This window comes from Apaloderma vittatum, unplaced genomic scaffold, assembly GCF_000703405.1.
Source record: "Apaloderma vittatum isolate BGI_N311 unplaced genomic scaffold, ASM70340v1 scaffold44689, whole genome shotgun sequence".
NCBI lineage: Eukaryota > Metazoa > Chordata > Aves > Trogoniformes > Trogonidae > Apaloderma > Apaloderma vittatum.
This window is the reverse complement of record NW_009735503.1, coordinates 7,489-32,232: the sequence shown is the minus strand read 5'-3', so window position 1 is coordinate 32,232 and position 24,744 is coordinate 7,489. Positions and strand designations below refer to the sequence as shown.

Genomic DNA, 24,744 nt, shown 5'->3' with positions numbered 1-24,744 from the left:
GGATAATGCTTAACAGGTTTAATATAAATTCTTACTGAGAGTAAATTCAGTTTCAGTGTGTCATGTTTTGATAACAGTTTTTTTCATTATATCCTTACTATGCATGCATACGTTCAGTATGAAAAATTCCGGTCCTATAGTTTCTTCCTTAGTAATATTTATTAATAAGTTTTGAAAACATATTTTCTGGAAGCTAATAACTTTTAAAAATATTATTGCAGTACCTGCTCCGATCATCACTGCCACAACTGTTAAAATGGAGGTGGTTTCAGCAGAAGTCAACAGCTTGCTCCCTGAGGAAATAATGGACACTGGTATAACTTTGGTGGAAGATGGCAGCATTGAAGCAGTTATTGTGTCATCACCAATGGGAGATTCTATTCCCATGGAAACAGAACTGGAAGAAATAGTGAATATAAGCTCAACTAGCGACTCATCAGCTTCAACTACGGCCACAGTCAGCACAGAATCAGTTACAGCACCCAGCAATCACTCAGGCGACACAGCAGTGAACACCACAACCCCAAAAACTGATGTGAATGCAGTAGTAACGCCTACCTTTCCAAGTGGCCTCCAGAAACTTGGTGCTCAGACCCCTGTCACTATATCAGCTAATCAAATTATTCTCAACAAGACCACCGATATTAAAATAGGCAATCAGAGTATTAAACCAGATGGGCAAAAGCTAATTGTAACAACTTTGGGCAAGTCTGGTCAACCCATTGTTTTAGCATTACCCCACAACCAGCTCCCACAGGCACAGAAGGCAATGTCCCAAGCCCAAGGTGGAGACTCCAAGGTACAAGGCCAGCAGATCAAAGTTGTTATTGGAGGTCGTTCAGAAGTGAAACCTGTTGTTGGTGTCTCAGCTTTGACACAAGGAAGTCAGCTGATGAACCCTGCAGCCCAGCCTTCTGTTTTGCAAACCCAACAATTAAAAACAGTACAGGTAAAGTGAGTTATGCTGATGAAACATCTTAAAAATAGTGTTATTGCTGCATCTGTTGTCCATTTCCGTGTCTGAGTGACACACTTTTGCTTTTAGCCTTTGCATTTATTCCTTGTATTAAATACAATGCTGATCTTAGACAATGCTTTCATTTGTGGATGTTTACCATTTTATGCCCTTTACCTGTAGCTACCGTCTAGAAACTTAGGATTTGCCTCAGAGAAAGTGAGCTATTTAAGTTCAGTAAATGGAAGAGATTTTTCCTGTTTTATTTCATTAATTTCATTATATAAAAATAAATTCTATGTGCTTTTAGGAATTGAACCGAATTGAACTCTATATGCCTGATGTTCTTTATTCAAAGTGTATGCTACTTTACTCCTGTATGAGAGTAGCTTCTGCCTATTACATTCAGTTTGTTTAAATAAATTCTCTGAGAAAAACTCCTAGCATTTGAAAAAGAACAGAAAAGTATATCTTGTCTGCCTCAAGTCTATATGGGCTTTTTAATAGATACTCATATTCTAGATGCTGTCATAAACTGGACACTTCAGGGTCTTATTCCTGATCTCTGTCATGGATCTTGAGATATTTGAAATGATAGTGAATCTTCTGAAATCTGAAAATGTATTGAAAAGGCTTGGGTTATAACCCAAAGAGTGATTTTCATCTGGTATATGGCAGAACTAGATGTGAGTGACTTTGTTCTAGTTATCAGTGAAGCAGGAGTAAGACCTTGTGAAAGTGAAGGAAAAGTAGAACTCAATGCAGATTATGATGCAAAAATATTTATTTTGCGTTCTAAATCAAGCAAGAAATCTGCTGCATGTGAAAAAATGGCAAACTTATAAGCATGTTATTGGCCAAATGGGAATTTCCCCAACTACTGTTTCATGCAAGCAAATGTGACTCTCGATGATTTGTGTTAAAGCTGCAGATGATCCTTGCACTGATTTCTGCTTTCTACTTTTTTTGTTGCTACATCATACCTGTGGGAAAACATGTTTAATAATGGCTTTTTGAAACACATAAATTTTCTTAAGTGACATCTGGTTGAGTGTCATCTGCAAGACCAAACTCCTGCTTTAATGCACTTGGACTAAAGTAGAACACCAGCAGGCACATCATTGTTTTTAAGCCTGTACACAGGCAGGAGTCCCAGGCTGAATGCAAATGCACTTTCCCAGTAGTTTTGTCCACACCGTTTTTAACTAAATCAAAACAAGCTGCCAAGGGTTAGTAATAAACCTCTGGAGACAGGTGAAGCCCACGGTCTTCACCTTGTTTTCTCAAGTGCTTCTTCACCTTGTTTTCTCAAGTGCTGAGAATTCAAATGTTACAATTAGATTATGGTTAGGCTAATTGAGTTTTTCTAATGATCTGCAAAGCCTGTATGACAGTGAGGATATAAGGAGAACCAAAGAGAGCTCTTCGTCGTCTGCTCTTTTACCAATTCACTTTTCAGCACCAAGTTGAATTGCTGTGTTGTCTTGTATTTGAAATACCTGATTCACCAAGCAAAAAGAGATAGGTTACACGAGACTCTTAGGAAGCAGGGAGCTATGCACAGCTTCTGCTCCACTTACTGAAAGGTTAAGAGGCTTGTTCAGAATGATGGAGTAAATGCGTTACTTCAGTTTTCTAAACTAGGGAATCAAGGCATGGGTTACTGCCCCCTCTCATTCCTGACAGGGTAGATCCAGAATCTCCTGCCTGACCTCATAGATCCCTCTGATACTTAAATTTCCTACAGGGAAAAGCACTGCCTGGAGCTTGTCAATGTAATAATCTTCCCTGTGGTATCAGATGCTTGTAACCAACTGAACGTTGCCTTCTTGCTTTTCATTTCTACCCGCTCCTGTCCTTTTAGGAAAGAAGGAATGCCAGGTGTTAACAATTCAATCTGTTTTGCAAATGGAAGCAAAGGTTTAAAAATGGAAGTAAAGGTTTACAAAACAAATTTACTCAAACTGCAATTAGGTAGATTTACAAATGGATGCAAGTCCATTAGTACGGCTTCTGTTAAGGAACCTGTAGAATTCCTAATGACAAAGAACAGAGGTCAATCGCCAAGTTACTGCATTTCAGTTGCTGACGGCACATATCACCTTGTGCAAGCAAAAGCACCTTACAGCTAAGTAATGCTCCTCAGTTTCCTGAAGCCAAGTAACAGGAATTGATCTACTCTTAAATGTTCCTGTGCTGAGTCAAGAGCAGAGGCTTTTTTGAAAGCTATAATGACAACCATATCCTTAATGAGGATATTGCACTTTGTAACCTCAGAGCAAACTCTCATTCTTAGCTATATTTCTTCATCTTCTCTGATGTATACTGTTCTCCTATTCCTAATAATTTTTCATATTATGCCAAATATAAATTACATAGGGCGTGGCTATTTGGACAAGCTCCCATGAAGTAATCTATGGAGTGGATTTATAATATGTTATCTGTTTTGTTTTAGCTGACTATGCAGGTATTCAATCTGGCACTAAATGCAAAGTATACATGCCTCTCTTTCTGTATGAATAGAACATGATTTAACAGCTGAAAACAAAATCAGACTGTAGAAACTTGCTAGTTCATCTTTAGTGGAAAGTGCTTAGGAATACACAGACTGACCCTTTATTTTTATTTATTTTTATGTTTGCAGATCTCTTTTTCTCTGTAGGGGGAAGAAGGTTGGTGTGCTTCTAAATGTTGTAATTTTCTTACGGAAGAGCTTGTTGCCCTGGGAAATATTTTTGCAGTCTAATTCAAAGCAACTTGCAGAGAGCTTACATAGGCAGAGGAATAATGTTAAGCTTCTTATGACTGATACAGGCAATGGCAGAGGACTCCAGAGAACTTGCTCTTTCTGAAGTATCAAAGGGACAATCTGTCATCATGATTATTTCTTCTGTCTTCTCCAGTCTCTACTGAAATGGATAGCGAGTTCCCACAGATGCCTAGAAGGCTCTCGCAGGTGGCTGGGGCCATCAGCTCCAGTGGCAAAAACCTCATAAAGGCTCACTTGGCAGCAAGTAAGGACAGGAGTGCATTGCCTACACTTAGGGACCAAAGGGCTGTTCCTCACTATAGCCAAACATATTTGAGTTTTATCACGTTTCCTAAACCCTGAGGGGGTTTATTCATTTGTTAGACCTCCTTCTTCATAGACAAAAAGTTCACCCAAAGGGCAGAGAGGTATTTGTCTGAGAAGGATGTTACAAGTTGAGTCTGAGAGAAGCAGGGCTACTTGTGTGGACCAGATATTGTCCTGGGATTTTAAAATTTTTTATGAAACACGTCATGTTAATGGGTAGCTAGTATTATAGATGTATTCATGTAATTTAAGCACATTTATTGACTGTTACTGGGAAATGACTGCTGTCGTTCAGACATGGTAGTTCCTGCTGGATGTTGATCATGTACTGAGCCAGACTTTGCACTTGCTTCAGAGAGTAAAAGCAGTAACAGTTGAATTATGATTAATACCTTATGGCAGGGTAAGATTCATTTCATGAGATTGGAAATCTCAAATTAAGCAGATGAAATGTGGGGAATTTATCAGAAATTAATATATGTGCAAATGTGCAGAAAAATCAACTGATAAAATGCCTGCTCGTCTATCACCTGTGTGTGTCCTAGAAGAACTGAATCCCTGAAATGTTACAATGGCTTTAAGTTAAATTTTTTAACTGGGCTGTGAATCAAGCTTCTTCGTTCAAACAACTTACCTTTCAAGGTTTTAGTTAATTTATCTCCAGAAAGAGCAGGGTGGAGGCCTTTTCAGTTTCATTTTAAGTCTTGACCATTGTATGCCACCTATAAAGAAGCTAATGTGGCTTGAGTACAGCATATTTGGGCAAATGACATTCACCTGTCCCTGGTCTAAGGAGGAACTCTTGTACTGTAACTATGGAGCAGTGTAGGGCTTTTAGATAAGGTCCGTTTTCTGTCACTGCCTGCTATCAGAGCTGTTTATTGCTGGCTTCCCTTGGCTAGACACAGCTGAGACAAGCAGAGGCAGCATTTGGTTTCCACGGAAGGCTGGAGGGCTCCAGTGCCATAGCAAGGGGGAGCTCTGGCTTCCCTGGCCGTGCCATGAGTGTGCTGCTGGGAGTTGATACAGCTTTATGGCGGTCTTTGTGGTGCAGCTGGGATATTCATTATGTGCTACTGAATGCTTTGAATGTTTTGGCATTACTCTACCGTTAAGGAGGTGTTTTCAGTCAGCAAATTCTATAAATAGCATTTTGTGTAGGAAAACATAACATTCAGCCTACTCAATTGCTTCATTTAAGCACTCACAACTTTCTCAGACTTAAAAGTAGCTGTCGTCTCTGTATCTCTGCACATCAGTGAGATTTCTCCAGTTAGCTACTTGAGTAACAAAGGTGGTTCTGCACCTTTGAGAAATGGCTCCCCACATGGATACCAATGTCACGTCTCTCTGATATTGCTGGATTTGGTGGCTGGTGTTTTTGGAATGTGAGTGGCTCTGAGTGGTGGAGGAGAGGGAGTATGGGCCTGATATGTAAGGGCTTTATTAATGCCTTCCAGTGTGCTCACCTGGACTCAGGGAAGATCCTAGCCATCATCTGCATCGGCAGGCAGCCTCTGCAATCAACGGGTTAAAATAGTCTTTGAAAGAAGTAACTTCCTAATATTTGCCAGCTAGATGCTTGTGTATAGAAACTATTAGGGTAAATGCAGCTAACAGTTAACTTCCATCAGTGTGGAAAAGGTGAAAAAGTCTTGTTTAAGACTTTTAAGATGAGAAATTCCTGCTTATAAAGATTATGAGTTCAAGTGTCTCACTGAATTGCATGTACATGCTCCTGGACCAGCTGTGTTTCAGGAGACTGGATCACAGGCATTAAAAAAAGATCCCCTTGTACCTGAATGTAGCCAACTAATTTTTTTCTTGAGTAGCCAAAACTTCCAGAAACTGATGATCCATGTACTTTTTGAGAACTGTTGCACAAGGCTGTTTCCTCATTTGCAGGATAAAAGTGTGCTGCTGTGTCAGAATAGGTCAAGAGATGTTTCAGAGCGGTAGTTGTCATTTAAATCACTTGAGGAAAAGTTTTTGTCCTGGTTGGCTGAAGAAGTAACTTTTCTTAAAGCTTCAAATATTTAACGTTGTGCATTTAATTTTAACATTTTTATATAGATCAATGGCATATAAGAAGTAATTTCAGCATCTTGAAAATGAGGTATGTTTGCATAGAGAGATATCTTACAAAAAAGCTGAAAGGCATTTGACTATCCTTCTTTGGTGTCTGGTTTTCTAAAGTGGCATGAACAATATCCTAGTTCTCTCCATAGTGAAAAATGGAGGTGAAATGTGAGATAAGCAATTATTCTTCTAATTACGAATGGGAGTATTGCCCTTTTTATTTTCTAATGTACTTAGCAATACAGTAATTTAGATTCAAAATGTTCAAGTTACTTTAGATCTTTATTCCTCCATCTTTCAGATTGCGAAGAAGACCCGAACCCCAACTTCTGGCCCAGTGATTACCAAGCTGATCTTTGCAAAACCAATCAATAGCAAAGCTGTTACAGGGCAGACCACTCAAGTGTCACCGGTCATTGCAGGTTGTACTATTTTCACTTGGTTTTTTTTTTCCATTCTTAAAAGGCTGATCAAAGAGATGGTGGTAGTAGAATTTTTTCTATGTCAATGATTTTACTGTAGTTTCTGTTGAAGTACTCAAGCAATTAAAAAATAAAAAAGCAGAGAATTTTGTGCGTAGAAGGAGATAAATGCAGTTGTTGATACCTCTACACTTTGCTCATTTAGAATTATCTTTGTGATTGTAGAGTTTGGTCATTTTGCTTTTACTGTAAGATGCTTTTACTTTTTTGGGAAAGGATTTGGGGAAGGAGAAAAAATATCTCACTTCCAGAGGAAGGACTACTCACTAAACAGAAAGCATTTGTAGATAGATTATATTAATACACAGGGGAAAAAGGAGACACATGCTCTTGTATTACTTTAATCTGTGCTTATAGTTGCACTTAAATGTAATACATACAAATAACAGGGAAAATGTTTGAGTGGAAAAAAAAGTGAATAAAGCTCTGTTGTTTCTCTTAAGTTGCTCACCTACTTCAGAAATAAACATCACAAAAGAATCTAAGAAAGTATTAAGCCAAATAAGAACTGGTTTGTCTCTTTGGAAAAGGAATCTATGTTTGTGTCCTTTAAAATAACCCCAAATTAAAAAAAAAAAACAACAATGTAATCATTATTTGTTATAGAAGTGGGACTGATGTGTCCCTTGCTAAATGCATCATTACATGTATGCAAGTAACATCTGAGACGTGTAAATTATCTCAAAAGGACAAATGTAGGAAGCCAGAGTCGTCTTCAGAGCTTTGAAGGATGTCTTCAACTGCTTCCAGATTGACCAACCCAAGTAGGCCTAAAATCTTTTCCACATATTTAACCAAATCTGTTAAGCCTTTACAGAACTGGGACTTGAGCTGATTTTAAAAAGAAGGCAACTGTTGCCGGTATTCACCTTTGACAGATATGAGTGAATGGCACATAACTGAAACATAATCTTTTCCTTCAGTTGTCAAGCTGTCTGTACCCTGTAGTGCAACTCATGTTTCAGGTGAAAAAGGGTTTCCCAATTCCACTCCTCAGTTTTTCCCTTTTCTCAAACAATTCGATACCAAATGTATAGATATGTGAATAAGAAAATTGCTTCACTATGCTTGTAAATATCTGAATTAAGCTGTTTGTGTGTTAAAAAAACAACCAACCAACAACAAAAAAAAACCCCCAAAAACGTTTAAAACTCTGATACAAGCCTCTTGGAGCTGCATTACGTTTTCATCTGGCAATACATGGAAACTGTAAACAGTAAGGAACCACAACAAAAATAATACTAATGAGAGCATGGTATTAAGTTTGCTGCCTCCATAATGAAGGTAAATATCCAAATCAAAACACACATACATAATATTGACAAGCAGATATGTTACAAAATAACAGATCTCTAGCTTTTAAATCAATATGTTGGAAAATCAGGAGTACCCATCCATCAGCCTGTGACAGAAGCATTACTGGGAGGTTAGAATGCTTCTCAAATGCTTTCCTCTTGCCATCCCAAACAGCCAGCAGAGCTTGCCAGCTTTAAGAGGCTGCCGTCATTTTGGGGAAGCTGTAACATTTGTGTGTTGTGATTTAATTTTTGTATGTACGTTTTTATGAATCTGATAAATATATGTAACTGACTGGAAATTTCTGCAAACTGATGCAGATGTTGTAAATTCGAAAGACTTGTCAATATAAGCTGCCAGATTCTGTTTAGGAAGCTGATGCCCAGGGCACAGAGGGGATGCAGTGAGAAAGGGAAAGCTGTCCTGAGGGAAAAACAAACTCAAAGCATTGAATACTGTAGATGGTCAAATTCCACAGACTGACATTTTTCAGGTTGCATGTAGCTTTACCAGCTGCTGGCAACTATCTGCACTGTTACTTAGACTACACAGAAGTGAAGATTTTTTAGATCATGTGGACCTCAGAGAATGGCTGCTTTCCACGAGGATGATGCTTTTTCTTGTTAGTTCTAGTTGGCTTTATTTTCATGCCACTAGTTACTTTCATATGGAAAAGTTATGCTGTTGTTTGCTTGCTTCTCATTTTGATAAATGTAGTACAAGAGAATGGGTAACAGAGAAGTTATGACAGAAGTGAGTCTGAACCAAAGTGCAGCAGAGGAAAGCTCAGTGATCAAGCGCTCTTTGGAAAAAAAACTTTGAAATATTAAAAAAAAATAATCTGGGAGTTTTGCAGTGTTACTAGGACTGATCTCATGATTTTTAGCTGCTGGTTTTCATGCTTAACCTTTTTTGCTGTTGTAAAAGAAGATAGTTTATAGAGTTGCACCACAACGCATATTTTTATGGAAGTGTCATATGCTCTCTTAGGCAGTGAAAAAAAACAACTACTAAAAGAAGAAAAAAACTTAGCTGAGTGTAGACAGATCAAATGCCTTTTTCTGGTTCACTGTGACACATCATGTTTCTGAAGGCCCAGGTTTTAAAAGGACATAGCCCCCCAGAGATGCTCAGTTTCTCTGCGCGTTGGCAGCAGCCCAGGGAGTTCCTAGGAAACTGCCATCTGTTTGTATGGAGCGCAGGCGTATTGGAGGGCTGCGTGCCTCAGGATGCGGTCCAGGCTTTAAAGAATTTTCACCTGAACATCACAGAAAGCACAACGTATTTCAGCTTTTTTAAGCCTGAGTGAACTGTCTTATTTGCAGTAATACCAATTATTTTTTTCTTTGTTACTAGACCTAACATAAGAATGCCAATGTCCTTACTACTGGGTAATACACTTTCAGAAGTAGGGATCAATTGGACGATATGCAGAGAAAACTTTACTTTAGAAGTTAATGTAAACAGGGGTAACTTGAGCTGACTGTATCTTTGTTGTTTATAGGTAGGGTTCTTTCACAGTCTGCTCCAGGAACACCACCAAAAACAATAACCATCTCCGAGAGTGGAGTAATTGGATCATCGTTGAGTACAACAACACAACAGACACCAAATAAAATAGCCATCTCGCCACTCAAATCCCCTAATAAGGTAAGGACCTGATTCTGGCTGCAGCCTTTTATCTTTCCTGCACAGTAGTCTGAGTGAAGTTCTCTGTGTCTTTGCAACACACTGTTTATGATCCCACCACTCACTCCAGAGTCCCCACTGTACACCACAATGCTCTGCAGTAATGGCCTAACCTAGATTTTTTGCAATTGTCTCTCATCACTCATGGGAAACCGGAGGATTGAAGCACAAATTGGCAGTGGTCAGTCCCAAAATGTTCTTGTAATGCTGTCTGCTTAAGAACTGACAAATGCATTGCCTTGAGGAGCATGTGCTGCTTCAGTCAAGGGGTGCAAACTATTGCAAGCCTGTACAAGGGCACATTATTAGAAAGCAGCTTGCCAAGCTGGAAAATCCCACTTGGCACAAGTTCTTATCTCTGTCTGCTGAATCTCCCAAGTCATCTGAAAGGCTCCCTGTGATGCGAGGAAGAGTTCTCTGGATGGTCCTATCTCTTCTATGCAACTGACTAGGCTCCCTTACTGTCATTTCACATAAATATACCTTACTACATTAGTTTCCCATTCTTGCCATTTCTTACCATTCCCTAAGCATTTGTTCCAAGAGTAGCTGTTGTCTCTTAGCCAAGTGCTCAAACAGTACTTTTTTAATGCCTTCATAAAACATCGAAACACTATTTAAGAGGAGACCTTAATGATGTTAATAGGTCAACACTTACTAACCATTGCCTGCTACTGCATAGATAATTAAGTCCCCTAATCATGTCTGAAGTAAATGAGATTTGCAGCGGTCCTTGACAAATACAGAACTGGAGATTGACACAGGTGGGCAGTAGATAAAAAGGGTAGTTCATGCATTGTAAGCTGTATTGCAGATGAGTGTCATGGTGTTTTAGAGTTGATAATATTATCTTGAGAAGAGGAATATTGATGGAAAAGGAAGAATTGACGACCGGGAAAGATGCATAATACATGCAAACTAAATATCATATATAAAAAACAGTATAAGAGTAAAGAATTCTCTGAGTTTTGCCAGGAATGCAGCAGAGATTGCTAAGAAGATAGATGAGAATGCCTGGATGCGTTCCTGTGTAGCCTGCCCTTGGTGATCCTGCTCTGACAGGGGGTTTGGACTAGATATCTTTCAAGGTCCCTTCCAACCCCTGACATTCTATGATTCTATGTTTTGGCTATGTATTGTTATACAAATGGAGAGAAAGACTTATATTTGAGAATTATTTGTGAGGGAAGCAACATGAGGAAGAAGTAAAAAAAAAATAATTTTAAAAAGGTCTGGAATCAAAAGTAACAATGAGTGGGGCTGAAAACACTCCTTAGAGTTACATCTTGAATTCACTGTAGGTAAGTAATTCTAAGTAATTTTTAAAAGCAAATGGTATAAAAAATTGGGAGTTTTCTTCAAATATTAAGAAGGAAGTTTAGAACAAAAGGTAGAAAACCACCCTTGGAAGGGGTGTGGTTATATAGAGTATTCAAACACTGCATTCTGCAGTAAAATGGTCAGAAGACTGGATGTCTACAGGAATCTGGAAAGTAGATTTGAAAAAACTGATGTTCTTATACTTGGGCTGAATCAAGAGTGTAAGCTGAGATTTTATTTTTTTCTTTCAGAATTTCCATTTATGATTAAATGGTACCAATTACAAAGCTGTCATTCAGAAAATCCATTGTGACAGTGCTCAGGCTCCAGTGGGCTAGTTTCCTTAAACAAACTCCAAACAACATAAAAAAACCCCAAACCTCAGAAGCTGTGCTAGTTTTCTGCAGGGGCCTTTTGGTGCTGGAAATCAGCAATGCCTTGAAGTTTCCAACGTGTCTATATGCTGTTGTTGCATAGACAGACCCATGTGGGTTGTAATTAAATAAAGCACCCTTGCTCTCACAGAAAGAACTCTTTATATGGGTGGAGAACTGTTTTCATGAGGTAGGGAATGTATATGTACAGGGTCTTATATGCTGTGCAGAGAATTAAACTGCTTTTTTGTTTTGCCAAGCAGCTAACAGTGGTGTCAGTGGCCTCCCAGCCTCCCAACTCCCCCCAGAAGACAGTGAGCGTCCCACTGAATGTAGCGTTAGGACAGCAGATCCTCACAGTGCAGCAGTCAGCACCTTCCTCGCCTGGGAAGGCTATAGTCAACCACACAACTGCCCAGGTACAGACTGACTTTCCTTTGTCTTCTAGCATGTCTCTGTCTCATGTCTCATGGGAAACCAGAGTGTTGAACCACAAATTGGCAGTGGTCAGTCCCAAAATGTTCTTGTAATGCTGTCTGCTTAAGAACTGACAAATGCATTGCCTTGAGGAGCATGTGCTGCTTCAGTCAAGGGGTGCAAACTATTGCAAGCCTGTACAAGGGCACATTATTAGAAAGCAGCTTGCCAAGCTGGAAAATCCCACTTGGCACAAGTTCTTATCTCTGTCTGCTGAATCTCCCAAGTCATCTGAAAGGCTCCCTGTGATGCGAGGAAGAGTTCTCTGGATGGTCCTATCTCTTCTATGCAACTGACTAGGGCTGTTTTCCAGATGTTTCTGAGGTTTGCAACAATGGAATTTACACTCTTGTGGTAGAAGTCTGCATAAGCAAGACACTATAGTCTTGAGACCTACAGAATTAGTAATTATTAATTTCCTGTGTCTCATTTATAGAAAGAATATCAGGGTTTTCCACAGTAGCTTTGATAAATTGATTTGCATTAATGAATGATAAGACAAAACTGACCTTTTCTTACAAACTATTTTTCTTACTTTTTTCTTCTTTTGTAATCTTAAATGAATCTTCTGTTGCCTTAATGTCTATATTCTTGTTTTGTTAAACATAAAGGAATGCATTTGAGCGTGAATAACCAGAGTGAGAGTGGTTGTAGCAGCTGGTGGGCACAGTTGTGCGTACAGCATGAGACCAGAGCCTCAGACAGACTTTGCCAGTCTTGTTTTACTGATACAGGTGATAATTGGAATGCTGATATGAGGATGTGGACATCAGCATGATTTGATTTCTTTTTTTTTTATGAGAGTAAAACTGGCAAAATTGTCTTTTTGAAGCAGTTGTTAAAAGGTTAACTTACTCTAATGCAAGCACCCCAAATGACAAAACAGAGATGGCTGTGTGGTATACATACCGAGTTCTGATCCAAAGCTATCTGACAGAACACCTGGCTTGAAGAACATGCCTTTAGAAGAACGGTCTCTTGAATTTTACACTTTTCCTGATTGTCCTTGGGTGGCAGCCACTAATTTAGGTGCCAGAGAGAATGTTGCCCATGCTGATCTCCCTTTGATAACACTTAGGCTGCCACTGTGCTGGCAGATAGTGCTTATTTTGAATTGCTCTGGGTTATTGAGGTTTCAGTATATTAAAAAAAATTCCCCAGAAAACACTTTCTTTTAAAAGACCAGACTTATATTTCTAGCGAAATGTGTGGAAATTGAAATTTCATTTGTGTACTTGCTGAAAGTGGAGGAGCGAGGAAAATGTTCTAATAAGTCACATCATGCTATCAACCAAATTTAGTACTAAAACTTAATGCCAAGAACAATGATACATTTAATATTGATATTAAAAGATACTGAGAATAAAAAGCTGAGCTCTGAAAGAAGTCAGATGGAAGGAGAAAAAGGAGGAATAAATTAAGGCTTGAGGTTGTCAGCAAGGCTGGGAAAAGGTGCTGTCATCCAACTGATAGAATAAACACTTGTTATTACAGTTGTCATTTGAGACTAATTGGAAAGGTGAAGTCTTCCAAATTCCATATGTACTGTTATTCCATCTGTGAAGTAGCATCGGTCTGCCAAAATCCTTTTCTTTCCCCTTTTTGCTTTTTTCTTAATTAATTTGTTTTGCTACTCTTTATTTTTCTTCTTTCATTTCTGAGATTGTGCCCTCTGTCTCATGTTTTCAGCTTTTTATGAATTCTGTTCTGTTTCCTTCTCAAGGACTACACAGTGATTTCTGTGTATTAATTGCAGATTGCCTTAACAGGATGTATCTGTACACATAGAGATAAGTCATGCTTGCTGACTTGCTTCTTAAGGATACAGATGGATTAGAGGGATGTTCCCTAACAATTTGAGGAATAAACATGCTGATGTTCTTTCTGCCTTTGTACAAAGTAAATTTATGCTGGTTTTGCTTTACAGGCTGTGAAATCAGCAGTGCAGACTATTACTGTAGGAGGAGTGGGAACATCTCAATTTAAGACAATTATTCCCTTGGCAACTGCACCCAATGTTCAGCAGATTCAGGTACCTGGAAGCAAGTTCCATTATGTCAGACTTGTTACTGCCACCACAGCCAATAGTTCAACCCGATCATCAAGTCAAAATCCCAGTACAAATACACAGCCTCTTCAACAGGGTAAGTGCTGGTGCTAATGAATTGTCTGAAATAAGTTATTCTTGTTTTTTTCATGTTTGTTTTGTATGAATTAAAATGAGCACATAAGAGATCTATCAAGACTGCCAGATATACTTTGTTTTGTGGTAGACTGCTGTAAATTTCATGTCCTGCTGTTACCTCTGGTTTGTATGTTCAAATACTCCTTTGTGTCAAATTGCTCTATAGTTGGGCCTTAAGTCACGGAGCATTTTAAGTTACTTTTCTCTAGTTTACCAGCTTTGTGAGTGACTTGTGGCAAGTCCAGATCTTCAATATGAAAAGCGTGAAGCCAGAACAGCCCCCAAACATATTCCCAAAGTTCCTGCAACGTCAATATCCTTCCATGTAAAATGCTTTAGAAGTGCCAGATATTTCTGCTTGGTTTTGTCCATGCATTTCAGAGCTGTGATGGAATAAGATTTCAAATAAGCTGTGATTTTTGTATTCTTTTCTTGCCATGGGAAATCCAGTATCCAGAGTTCCTCTGCACCCAAGCTGTTTTTTAAGCCATCCCAATGAAGCACGTGTGTGCATTCTTGTGCCAAATACCTGTTTACAAAAGTGTTCTTTAGACGTAAGTGTTATGTGCCATGAGTTCGGTCAATGAATCTCAGCACATAGTTACAGTATTAAGTAATTTTTTATTATGTGCATGGGAAAGTCTGGAGGATGGAACTGTGGACTTTGAGTGAATAATGTGTGTTAATGTGAAGTTGTTTCTTGATACTAGCAAAGCCAGTGGTGGTGAACACAACCCCAGTGCGGATGTCTGTTCCGATAGTGCCAGCACAGACTGTGAAACAGGTGAGCCTACACGTAAAAGGCATATTCCTGGTGGCTGGACAGAAAAAAACATCCAGTTTCAGCACTGTAATGAAATGTTCTATTATTAAAAGTGCATTCTGAATCAACAAAACAATTATTTCATAAAGATCTCTTTTGTCTTCAGGTGGTGCCTAAACCAATTAACCCAACTTCCCAAATAGTCACTACTAGTCAGCCCCAGCAAAGACTTATTATGCCAGCCACTCCGCTGCCGCAGATACAGCCCAACCTCACGAACCTCCCACCCGGCACTGTACTGGCACCAGCACCTGGCACAGGAAACGTTGGGTATGCAGTCCTTCCAGCTCAGTATGTCACACAGGTATGGTGTTAACCCAGTGATAAATAAGGGAATAATGCTGTTGTGGAACATACTGCCTTCCTCTTAAAGGTTCTTCCTCCCCAGCTGTCACCTGACACTAAGGGGAAAGTTTCTTGTAAGGACCCTTGGCAGAATGATGATGGTACTAAATTGTGGTTGCAATTAAAGCTTTGTGTTCTTAACAGGATTATTTGATTAGCATAGTATAGAATTCATAATCAGAATAATACAAGATTTCTATAAGCAGAATCAGTGTAATACCATTTTATAAGCATTGTAGTACAGAATTTATAATACAACTTATAATTTCTAATCACCTAGATCCTCTGAATGTATGAGAATAATATAAGCTCAGATCTTAATACATGCTTTGCTTTATCAGTATAGCAATTACAATTTAGACTCAAAAATTGTGTAAAAGGATACAAGTCAGTCCTCAGAGGAAGCAGATGACAGTGGAGATGTCCCTGAGCACGGGAAGGTCACTGGTCTCATTGTCCAGCAGCAGTTCTGGTCCAAGTTCCTCACTTCAGACTTGTAACTTCTTGATTTTATTGACAGTGCTCTGTGTGCTGTTACGCTTCCCTGTTCTGTGACAGAGTCATCACCACCAGCTGGTTATCTGGCTGCCTGAGACCTTCACAGCCACTAAGGAAGAGAGTAATCAGCTTGATGCCCAGAAATCTTGAGGCCAGTAATGAGGGGAAGAAGAAATCTGATTAGTTTGTGTACTTGGTTTACAGAACCTTCAGGGCCTGATAATAAGGGGAAAAGTGACAAATACATGACCTGCTTGGTCACAGAGGATGGCTGCTTGCATTTATAGTGCAATTAGAATTTTATAAATGGTATTAGTTATGCTAACCACACTAGCAGAGATCAGGAGCAGGGGGTACTGGTCACACCAACCCAGGTCTAGTTTTTGATTCTTTGCCAAGATCTGACCAACATTCAGAATGAAAAGAAGAAGAAATGAAACCTTCTGCTGAAGGCTGACCAGCCAGTCCGTACAAACAAGGAGTGTCAGTTCGTGGCATTATGGGCACCAAGCTCACTGCTGGTTCCTTTCTGGTTTTGTTACAGCTGCAGTTTGGCCCTGAAGACCACTTCTAGCGCCTTCTAGTGGCCTTCTAGTCCACTGCCACAAATATTATTTTAAACTAAATAATACCATTTGTTGGACCTTTGTTTAGATGTTTTATGTTCTAGATACAATCTGTCCCCTTTGGCCAGGCCCCAGAACATCCATATCTTGTTATGTGCCAACTTGTCTTCAGAACCTGTCTCAGGAGGAGAAAGTGACTGTGCATAGGTAATAAGAAAGAAGGTAGCCCAAAACATTGTAATTTGGCAGTTTCTTATGAGGTTTTGGCGTTTTTTAATATGAAAAACCTACTGTAGGTCCAGGTATGCAGAGGTTAGAATGTAAATCATTTTACTCGCTTTTATTTAATTCCATAATAAATGACTTGTACATTAAAGAAGCTACTGAAGTAATTTGTGCAGGAAGTGATCCTGCCCTGTTAGGGGCAGGGTTGCTTAGGAGACGAAGAGAGCAAATGAGCCTGTTTTTATGAGCTAGAATTGTCAGTGGTCTAAAAATTTCTATGTGTAGCCTCTTATGTTATCTGTATGGCTGTAAACACTGTAACAGAGAACAAAAATATCTAAAATAATGTTTTATGCTGAGTATGGTAGCAGGAGGTTGCTGCCTCATTCACACTCTACAAATGTCTAAAGCTGTGATTTTCTGCATACTATTTTTGTGACAAAATCTGGAAAGCTAATTAAAAGATTAGCTACACATCCCCTTGTGTATAATTTCTTTTATGTTATGCATAAACCTTTTTGTTTTGTTAGCTACAACAATCATCATATGTATCTATAGCAAGCAACACTGGCTTTACAGGAACATCTAGTATCCAGTCCCAAGCACGGCTACCATTCAATGGGTGAGTTTTGCATTCAAGAAAAAAACTGGGGGGAGAGGGGTCAGGAAACAACACACACACAAAAAAAATACCCCAACCAAAAAAAACCACAAAACCCCCTGCAGTGTGGGCTGCTGTATGAGCATCTTCTTTTAGCCCTGTTATAAAGAAGAATGGGAGCTGAGGTGTTGGAGTTTGGTTTGGGGGATTTTCCAGGAAAATCAAGTATACTGTGATGTGGTTATTACCTCAGACTAAAGAACATGGATTTATCTGACAACCGAGCTAGTCTCTTGGTCAAAGCTGTGGTTTCCTTTCTATTTGTGGTCCTCCTGTAGCAGGAAGTTGACTTGAAAGCTCCCTAACGCTCATTTTTCGTTTTGCATCAGCACATGGGAGCTACAGACAATTTCTCAGCATTTTTAGAAAAAGGTGCAGGGTGGTATAGGAGCTATATGCTTAGCACAGGCAGAAATCCAGAAAAACAGCAAAATGGAACTAAAGCCCAAAATGGATCCTGACAGGAAGCTTTGGCTTTTTTTCAGTCTTATATTTTTCCTTTCAGGATGAAAATAACAGCTAATTTATTATTCTCCCTTTGCCAGTCCAGTAGGCTTAGCTGTCCTGCACAGTCCTTTTGTGTTGTTTGCTAGAAATTGTAAATGTGAAGGTGCGTTTTGTTGCTGCAATCTCAAGTGATGCAAGCTAATCCCAAACCCAGATGCACCTATTCAAATCATTGTGTTTGATTTAATCTCTCTGGTATTAGGTGCATAAATTGCTGGATAGAGATGGAGCGAATCTCATCAAAAGTGATTAATGACATAAATTCTGAGTTCTAAGAGCAGTTAGAGACCGTCTGATGTAAAATTTATCTGTAAACTGAATACCATGTTTTGGCCTGCTTTCTCATTATTCTGGAGCCTTTTTATTATTTTTTTAATTCCAGCTAGAACAAATGGGAAGACAAGATCATAAGTCTTGGTTTGATCTAGTCCCCTTGCATGTAGTGGGGTTCTGGGGAGGTTTTCCCAGATTCCAGTTTTTGGTTATGATGCTTTAGCATCATTTAAGCTTTAAGCCTTATTTCTACTTTAGGCATGAAGTCAGATTTGCAGCAAACAACCCAACTCCTGCCTTGGAAAGGCACTATATACAATAACTTAAATGCAGTCGCCAAAAAAACTAATGCTAGAGGAATATAAAGATTTTTTTTTTGAAGTTTTTATTGTGAGCTATTTACTTGAATTTAAAATAGGAAGAAACTGATAAAACAGTGTGTATATAAATGCACCTTTTTACTTCCACAGAATAATTCCTTCAGAATCTGCAAACCGTCCCAGGAAGCCTTGCAATTGTACTAAGTCATTATGTTTGAAATTGTAAGTAAAGCTTGGTTTTGTGTTTTTTAAACCTTATTTTTGACATCACAAATTTATGCCAAGTATCAGAATATAATGTTCTTAAGTATGTCAAAAATATTATATCTAGATGCTAATTTAAGGTTGTTCTTGATATTGGTGGAGATATTGCAGAGCCTGTGAGCTATATGGGCCCTAACTTTTTATGGTTTTCAAACTTTGCAGCCTTGTTGTGTGGTGGAGCCAATTCCACTCATCAGCTGTAGTTGCATTGTTGTTGCTATGAGTGAAATGACACTCCATGGTATCACCAATGGGTATCTACTATATTTTGGTGAAGCGCATCAGTAATACCATGCTGTATCAAGTACTTGAGAAAAATGGGGCTGTGTATCTTTTCTTAAATGGCTGAATAGACAAATGATTCTTCACTGATAGGTCTGAGCCTTGCGAGATATTTTGCTGTTCCATTCAGTGTCTTTGTAAGAATTTGACATAAATCATTTTAAGCTAAGGACTTGCTAAGATTCTTTGAGGCAAAATCTGTGTACTGATTTTTGAGAAATAATGGGAGATACTGAAATTAATCTGTGCTTCCCTGAATCCGAGACAATGAAGAGGAAATCAAAGCAGAAGTGATGCAACAGTATGTGAACTCAAGAAGTGTATTTAAACTTTTCAGCTTGAGATTCTTATTGTGTAATGTACCCCACCCCTATGTGGGGAGGTATGCTCTGTGCATTCTTAGACTCAAAATTTTCTGTTGCACAGAAAACTTGGTAAATGCAAAGATGTGTAGCTGTTTTTTTCAAATGCTATACAACATACATCACTGACTTCATAGTGCCGAATATATATTAGATGCTTGAGGTTTTCCACTTAGTCTTTGGCAACTGAATGGTCTATAAATTCTGGGAGAATAATTTTTTGCTTTGCACCATTAGAATGTTTGGAAACAAACTTTTTTTGTAAATTACTTTAATTATATCTTTAAGTGGCTAGGTATTGGTGCAGAACAGATGGTTCATTCACTCTGGCAAAGGTACTGTCTCCCATCTGGAGGGGGAGTTGCTTTTACCCAAATAAATGTTGAAGGTAGGCACACAGCTTATTCTACAAAGAAGAGAACTCAGAGAAGTTATTTGCTCACTGATCCTTTGAGTTGATTCTGGTGCAGTTTGTTTTGGAAACCAGGACAATCCCACTACTGAATTTTAAATAGAACAGAAAGGAGAGTTATTACAAGTTGTAAAAGCTTTTCATGTAGTTTGTCCCTGGGACCATTAAGGATGCTAGAAATCACCAAAAATGCAATTCGACCTGATGGAGGTTGTAGTGGACTCCAAGGCAACCCTAATTTAGCTCTTGTTAGTGTTACCCAAGGCAAGCCACAGAAAGCCAGTTTTGCAAGGGGTTTAGGCTCCTACAAATAAGTATATGCTCGCAGCAGGATTTGAAAACAAACTGAAGAGTTTCCGTAACTGAAGCAGTTTCCGTAAGCTATAGCTGGAGGTGGTACAGGAAGCACTGAAATGTGCCAGAGTTTGTCATGGCCCAAAGCCATGTTTGAGCTGGGGATGTAGGTAGTACTTCCACATATCAGATTTGTGGGATAGTGAAATAATGTTTTTGGTGACAGGTAGCAGAGGTATGTAAGAGGCATAGCAATGTGATTGGCTTTTCCTGTCAATGTTTGCTTTGTATTGTTTTCACACACTTGTCCCTTTAAAAACTCTCTGATAACTACAGTTTTATACTCATCCTTCAGATCTTTTCCCTAGTTACCTGTGCTTCAAAGCTTATGAGGTCTACCATGCTTTGGCAAACTCAGCATCAGTTTACAGCTGCAGAGAACTTATGGGTGAAACTAACAACAACAAAAAAGGCTCGTTGTTGTGTTTGTTTCCCTGTCAATTGGCACTCCAGTTGCTTGTCTTTTATTTCAGCTGTATGAGAGCTCCTGAAGGCTGACCGAACTGGCTGGATCAAGAACTGGCTATGAGGTGGCTGCAACAGAATGGCCACCTAGGAGTCACCCTAGAAAAAAGTCTCATTAGCTTCTCTTGCTATGGGCACCTGTGTTATATGAACATCAGCTCATATGGACACTCCTAAGCTAGACTTGTGTTTTTAGACAGCAACTAGACCTGTGCTGAAGGATTTAGGCTTTGCAATGAGACTGATACCACTTGAACACATGGAGTTCAGCATTACGTGACCCTTACCTTTACTGGGCATGCCCATGTTACCAGACTTCTGCTACTGCCATCAGTACTAATATCAATGTAATGGTCATGTTTACAGATACCTTTTGCATCTTCTATTTCAGGTATTGTGACTGTTTTGCAAATGGTGAATTCTGCAATAACTGCAACTGTACAAATTGTTATAACAACCTGGACCATGAAAATGATAGGCAAAAAGCAATAAAGGTGAGAAGCTGCTCCTCCAGGGTGAAAGCTGTTTAGCTTATCTCTTCTGAAGCTATGGTGCAGGGCAGAGTGAGTGTATAATGCCCTTATCTTCTCTTACATGTGCAAGATATAAGTTCTTTTATTGCACCTCTAAATTCTGCTTCGCGCATGCAGTGACTGACCCTCTGGGTCTGCATTGACAGGCCTGCCTTGACAGAAACCCTGAAGCATTCAAGCCCAAAATAGGGAAAGGAAAGGAAGGAGAATCGGATCGGAGACACAGTAAAGGGTGTAACTGTAAACGCTCAGGATGTCTCAAAAACTACTGCGAATGTTATGAGGTACCACACATTATCTCATCTTAAAGATGCTTTTTCCCTTTAGTGGTGTGACTTTTCTGATTTGCTTTGTCTCTTCTTTTTATTGATATGTTTTCTTTTCTATTGCTATGTTATCTCTTCTTCCAGCAGTTCACACAGAAAGCCATGTATATGGCAAAATTGATTGCTTCTGTTGTGTAAGTTTAATTTTAAACCATGTAGCAACTTTGAACTCAGTCTTGTATTGTCCTTTTCTGAAGAACAGCATTTGCTAAAGGAACCTACTGCACCAAGTCCCTAGGAGGAGTTGAATAAGCATCCCACAGATGCTCTGGGATATGTCTGTGGAACACAAAAACAAAAGCTGGTTGTTGCATCAGCTAACTGATTAGTCTGTGGATGCAGAGACAGTGGCAGACTGACCTCTCTCATAGCTCAGACATCTAAATTCCACTGGAAACTACGTTGGTGAAGAAGGGGATTAGTGGGAATATTGATTTGTATTAGATGCCTTCCCAGAATGTATATTCAAATCAAAGTTTGAGGTGAAGAATTTAGAGAGAAGACTATTACTTGATCATTTCTTTTAGTGACTATTTCATAAGAAACTAAAGCAAGATCTCCTTTCCTTGTGACTTGTCACAAAGGGAGACGAGGTTGCAACAGGTTTCTCATGTTTTGTTTGGTTTTTTCAGGCAAAAATAATGTGTTCTTCGATATGCAAATGCATTGGCTGTAAAAATTTTGAAGAAAGCCCAGAGCGAAAGACATTGATGCATTTAGCAGATGCTGCAGAAGTTAGGGTCCAGCAGCAAACAGCTGCAAAGACCAAGTTATCTTCCCAGATCTCAGATCTGCTGACAAGGCCAACACCAGCACTCAGCAGTAGTGGTGGAAAGTAAGTTAATGCAGCACCCTCTTTCAGTTGCTTCTAATATATTTTTTTCTGGTGTATGTGACAGGTATGTCCCTGTCATCTTTATTATCTGTGCAAGCTGTAGAAACAGGAGCACTTAGGTGAATGGAGCTTCTTGCTCATACAACCCAGGGTACACCAAGCTTAGCTGTGTTCAGACATGTAACTGTTGTCTTCTGGTTTCCCTTGTGCTCGCAGAAAGCATGAAGTACAAGTGTCCCTTTTACTGAGAGGATGTAATCCTTGAGCTCCTCTTATAGTAAATGCTGAAGAAATATTCTGTGTACTTGGACATTTTGAAGTCTACTTCAGAATGTACAGATACTAAAGCACAATAGTCCACCAATTCATTTCACTGTAACTGTGCCTTATTTGCTCCCTGCTGGTTGTCTAAAGGCTCTTGTAAGCAATGGGAGAGGTGAAATCTCATTGGTCCTTGTACTAAAAAGTTGCCCAGCCCTGGAGTTAGGTGCATTGTGTGTTTTTGCTGAGAGTGAGTGGATCTTTCTTTGTTTCAGGCTGCCCTTTACATTTGTAACCAAGGAGGTAACTGATGCAACCTGTGAATGCCTTCTTGCACAGGCAGAGCAAGCGGAGAAGATGGGCAAGTCGAAAGCTGCAGCAGAGCGCATGATCCTGGAGGAGTTTGGACGCTGTTTGATGAGAGTTATTAACTCTGCAGGGAAGTCCAAAAGTGACTCTTGTGCCATGAGCTGCTGACTCACGCACATGAGCCACAACGAAGTGGACTAAACAGAACACTTAAGGCACAGGGACACTTTGGTTTGGCATAGAGGATTTAATATTTGTGAATTTGGTGTTTGTTGTAAATTGACCTGCATAAGACTGAAACCAGAAGATCTTTTATAACAAGATGTAGAGCCTTTTAAATCTTAGCTAAATCCTCTTCTACTTAAGACAATGCCTAAAGGTCAATTCTTCCTACTGTACAGCTTTTACTTTGAGTTTCTTAAAAATTAGATGTGTTCTCCCCTCTTCCCCAGAGTAATTGCCTGAAGGGCATATATAAATTATTATAATATATTATTTACAGTGTATGGAGCTACATCACTTTGTGTATGCAGGAAAACACAGGTGATGTCAAGAGTTAGGTGATGCTTTTGGCCACAGGCCTGTAAAAAGGAGGTATCAATGTATCCAAGATAGTTCTGAAAGGAAGTATGCAAAAATGAGCAGCTAAATGGAAGGCAGTACTTGTATTTAGGGTCTGACACAGCCAGTTCTTTTACTGCATGGCGCACTGTGAAATACATGGGCAATAATATAGAGGGGTTGCTTGCAGATTTAGCATTGGGCAACTGGGGGAGAATCTCACTGGAGCAGGGCCCAAGTGGTTTAGAGGTGAATGGAATTAACGAGTTTTTTGGTAGAAATGTGGCTGAGACATCAGGTGTTTCTTAAGCTGGAACTTGAAGGCTAAGACTGGCCCATCCTCAGAAGTGAGAAAGAGCAGCCATGCTACGATGCCGGACTGTCTGCCCAGTGTACAGTGTTACGTAAGCATGCAGCAGATGGATGCCGTTGCTTACGTGAAGCTTGGTTTTTCAGAGGCCTGCAGCAGCCTAATCCCTCACTGGAGGTAGTCCTTCGTGTTTTCTAGGATCAAGCTGTAACTCTGGAAAAGTGTTTTAAGTCTGAGAAGCTGAAGTCATAGGAGGCAGTGAAACCACAGTTGTCTTAATGAGGACTCGAGACAATCTGCATCCAAAGCGTCTTGTAAACTCAGGTAGGGATCATGTTCAGCCTGGTTGTGGGTCTTCAGGATGCTGCTTCTCTGTATGTTGGCATTTTACTTGGCGTAAGGGTTTTCTTAGTGTTTGTTTAAAATGACTGAGAGCCGTGATCAGAGAGGATGCTAGCACAGAATCAGTATTGCTGCCAAAACAGACACATAGATCCTTTTACACAAAGCTGGGGGGGCAGGAAGAATCAGCTATATCAGGGCGTAGACTAGGGCAGGAAATTTTTTTTCAGTATTTGTTACACACAATCTCAGATCACATTTTTGATAGTGGAACACATTTGCAAAACTAACCTGGTAGGTTACTTACCTACTGTGAACATCAGTAACCATGTTTTATCATAGGCATTTTTATTATGTCTCACTGCAGCTGAACTGGCTAGATTTTTCCAAAACAGATTTTGTATTCCTTGTATAAAACTGTAAATACAGAGAAATGCAGCAGAGCTCTTCCTCCAGATTTTCTTGCAGGGCCATGCTGGAGAAAGTTAGGGGCTAAGCAAACAAGCAGCGAAGCTAAGTGCCTATATGCATGATGGCAATAGGATGGAAGGATGCTTCCACTTCTGTCTTCACCCCACGGTTCTATGCACTGAACAGAAGGCCTTTCTCCTTGACCTTTCTCTGGTGCCTCCTCAAAATGGCTCGGGAGCACGAAGGGCCTGGGAGATGGCCAGCAGCTGTAGTGGACCTGTTGAATGGCCATTGCAGACACAGTTTGATCTGCCAGTCTGCTATTAACATCTCCCTGAGCATAAATAGTAAGTATATTTGTGCAAATCTCTGGAAAGGGAATCCACCTCTCGTGTAAGTAAATGCCATTTTTTTTAATAATTAGGACCTGTATTTACTAAAAAAATCAGTACATTAACTTCACGTGTACATAGTGCGTATATTCATTTTACTTCTAGTGACCTAATATAGTACATCCAGTAAGATTTGTAAAAATGTAAATTAGTGTAAGTGAATAAAGTAATACC

The 24,744-nt window shown here is 39.5% G+C and overlaps 1 protein-coding gene across 4 annotated transcripts; it reads left to right on the top strand.

Moving 5' to 3' along the window:
* Positions 1 to 226: 226 nt before the first annotated feature.
* Positions 227 to 22,877, top strand: LIN54 (lin-54 DREAM MuvB core complex component). Of its 4 annotated transcripts, XM_009876588.1 has the most exons (13): positions 227 to 949; positions 6,412 to 6,532; positions 9,393 to 9,538; positions 11,535 to 11,690; positions 13,676 to 13,892; positions 14,644 to 14,717; positions 14,863 to 15,060; positions 16,921 to 17,012; positions 18,302 to 18,373; positions 20,682 to 20,784; positions 20,970 to 21,107; positions 21,782 to 21,984; positions 22,521 to 22,877. In XM_009876588.1, the coding sequence occupies exons 1-13, from the start codon at positions 257 to 259 to the stop codon at positions 22,720 to 22,722; spliced, it is 2,415 nt and encodes an 804-aa protein (XP_009874890.1). In that variant the 5' UTR covers positions 227 to 256; the 3' UTR covers positions 22,723 to 22,877. The 4 variants fall into 4 exon arrangements, with proteins under 4 accessions (XP_009874890.1, XP_009874888.1, XP_009874891.1 ...); XM_009876586.1 differs by lacking the exon at positions 11,535 to 11,690; XM_009876589.1 differs by lacking the exon at positions 11,535 to 11,690 and having other exon boundaries at positions 257 to 277.
* The last annotated feature ends 1,867 nt before the right edge of the window (positions 22,878 to 24,744 follow it).

What these genes read in the sequence shown, in the direction of transcription:
- LIN54 (XM_009876588.1), top strand. Translation starts at nt 257, where the DNA reads ATGGAGGTGGTTTCAGCAGAAGTCAACAGCTTGCTCCCTGAGGAAATA. An exon ending in CACTCAAATCCCCTAATAAG is followed by an intron (nt 9,539 to 11,534) that starts GTAAGGACCTGA and finishes TTTGCCAAGCAG; the next exon opens with CTAACAGTGGTGTCAGTGGC. An exon ending in AAGTCATTATGTTTGAAATT is followed by an intron (nt 18,374 to 20,681) that starts GTAAGTAAAGCT and finishes CTTCTATTTCAG; the next exon opens with GTATTGTGACTGTTTTGCAA.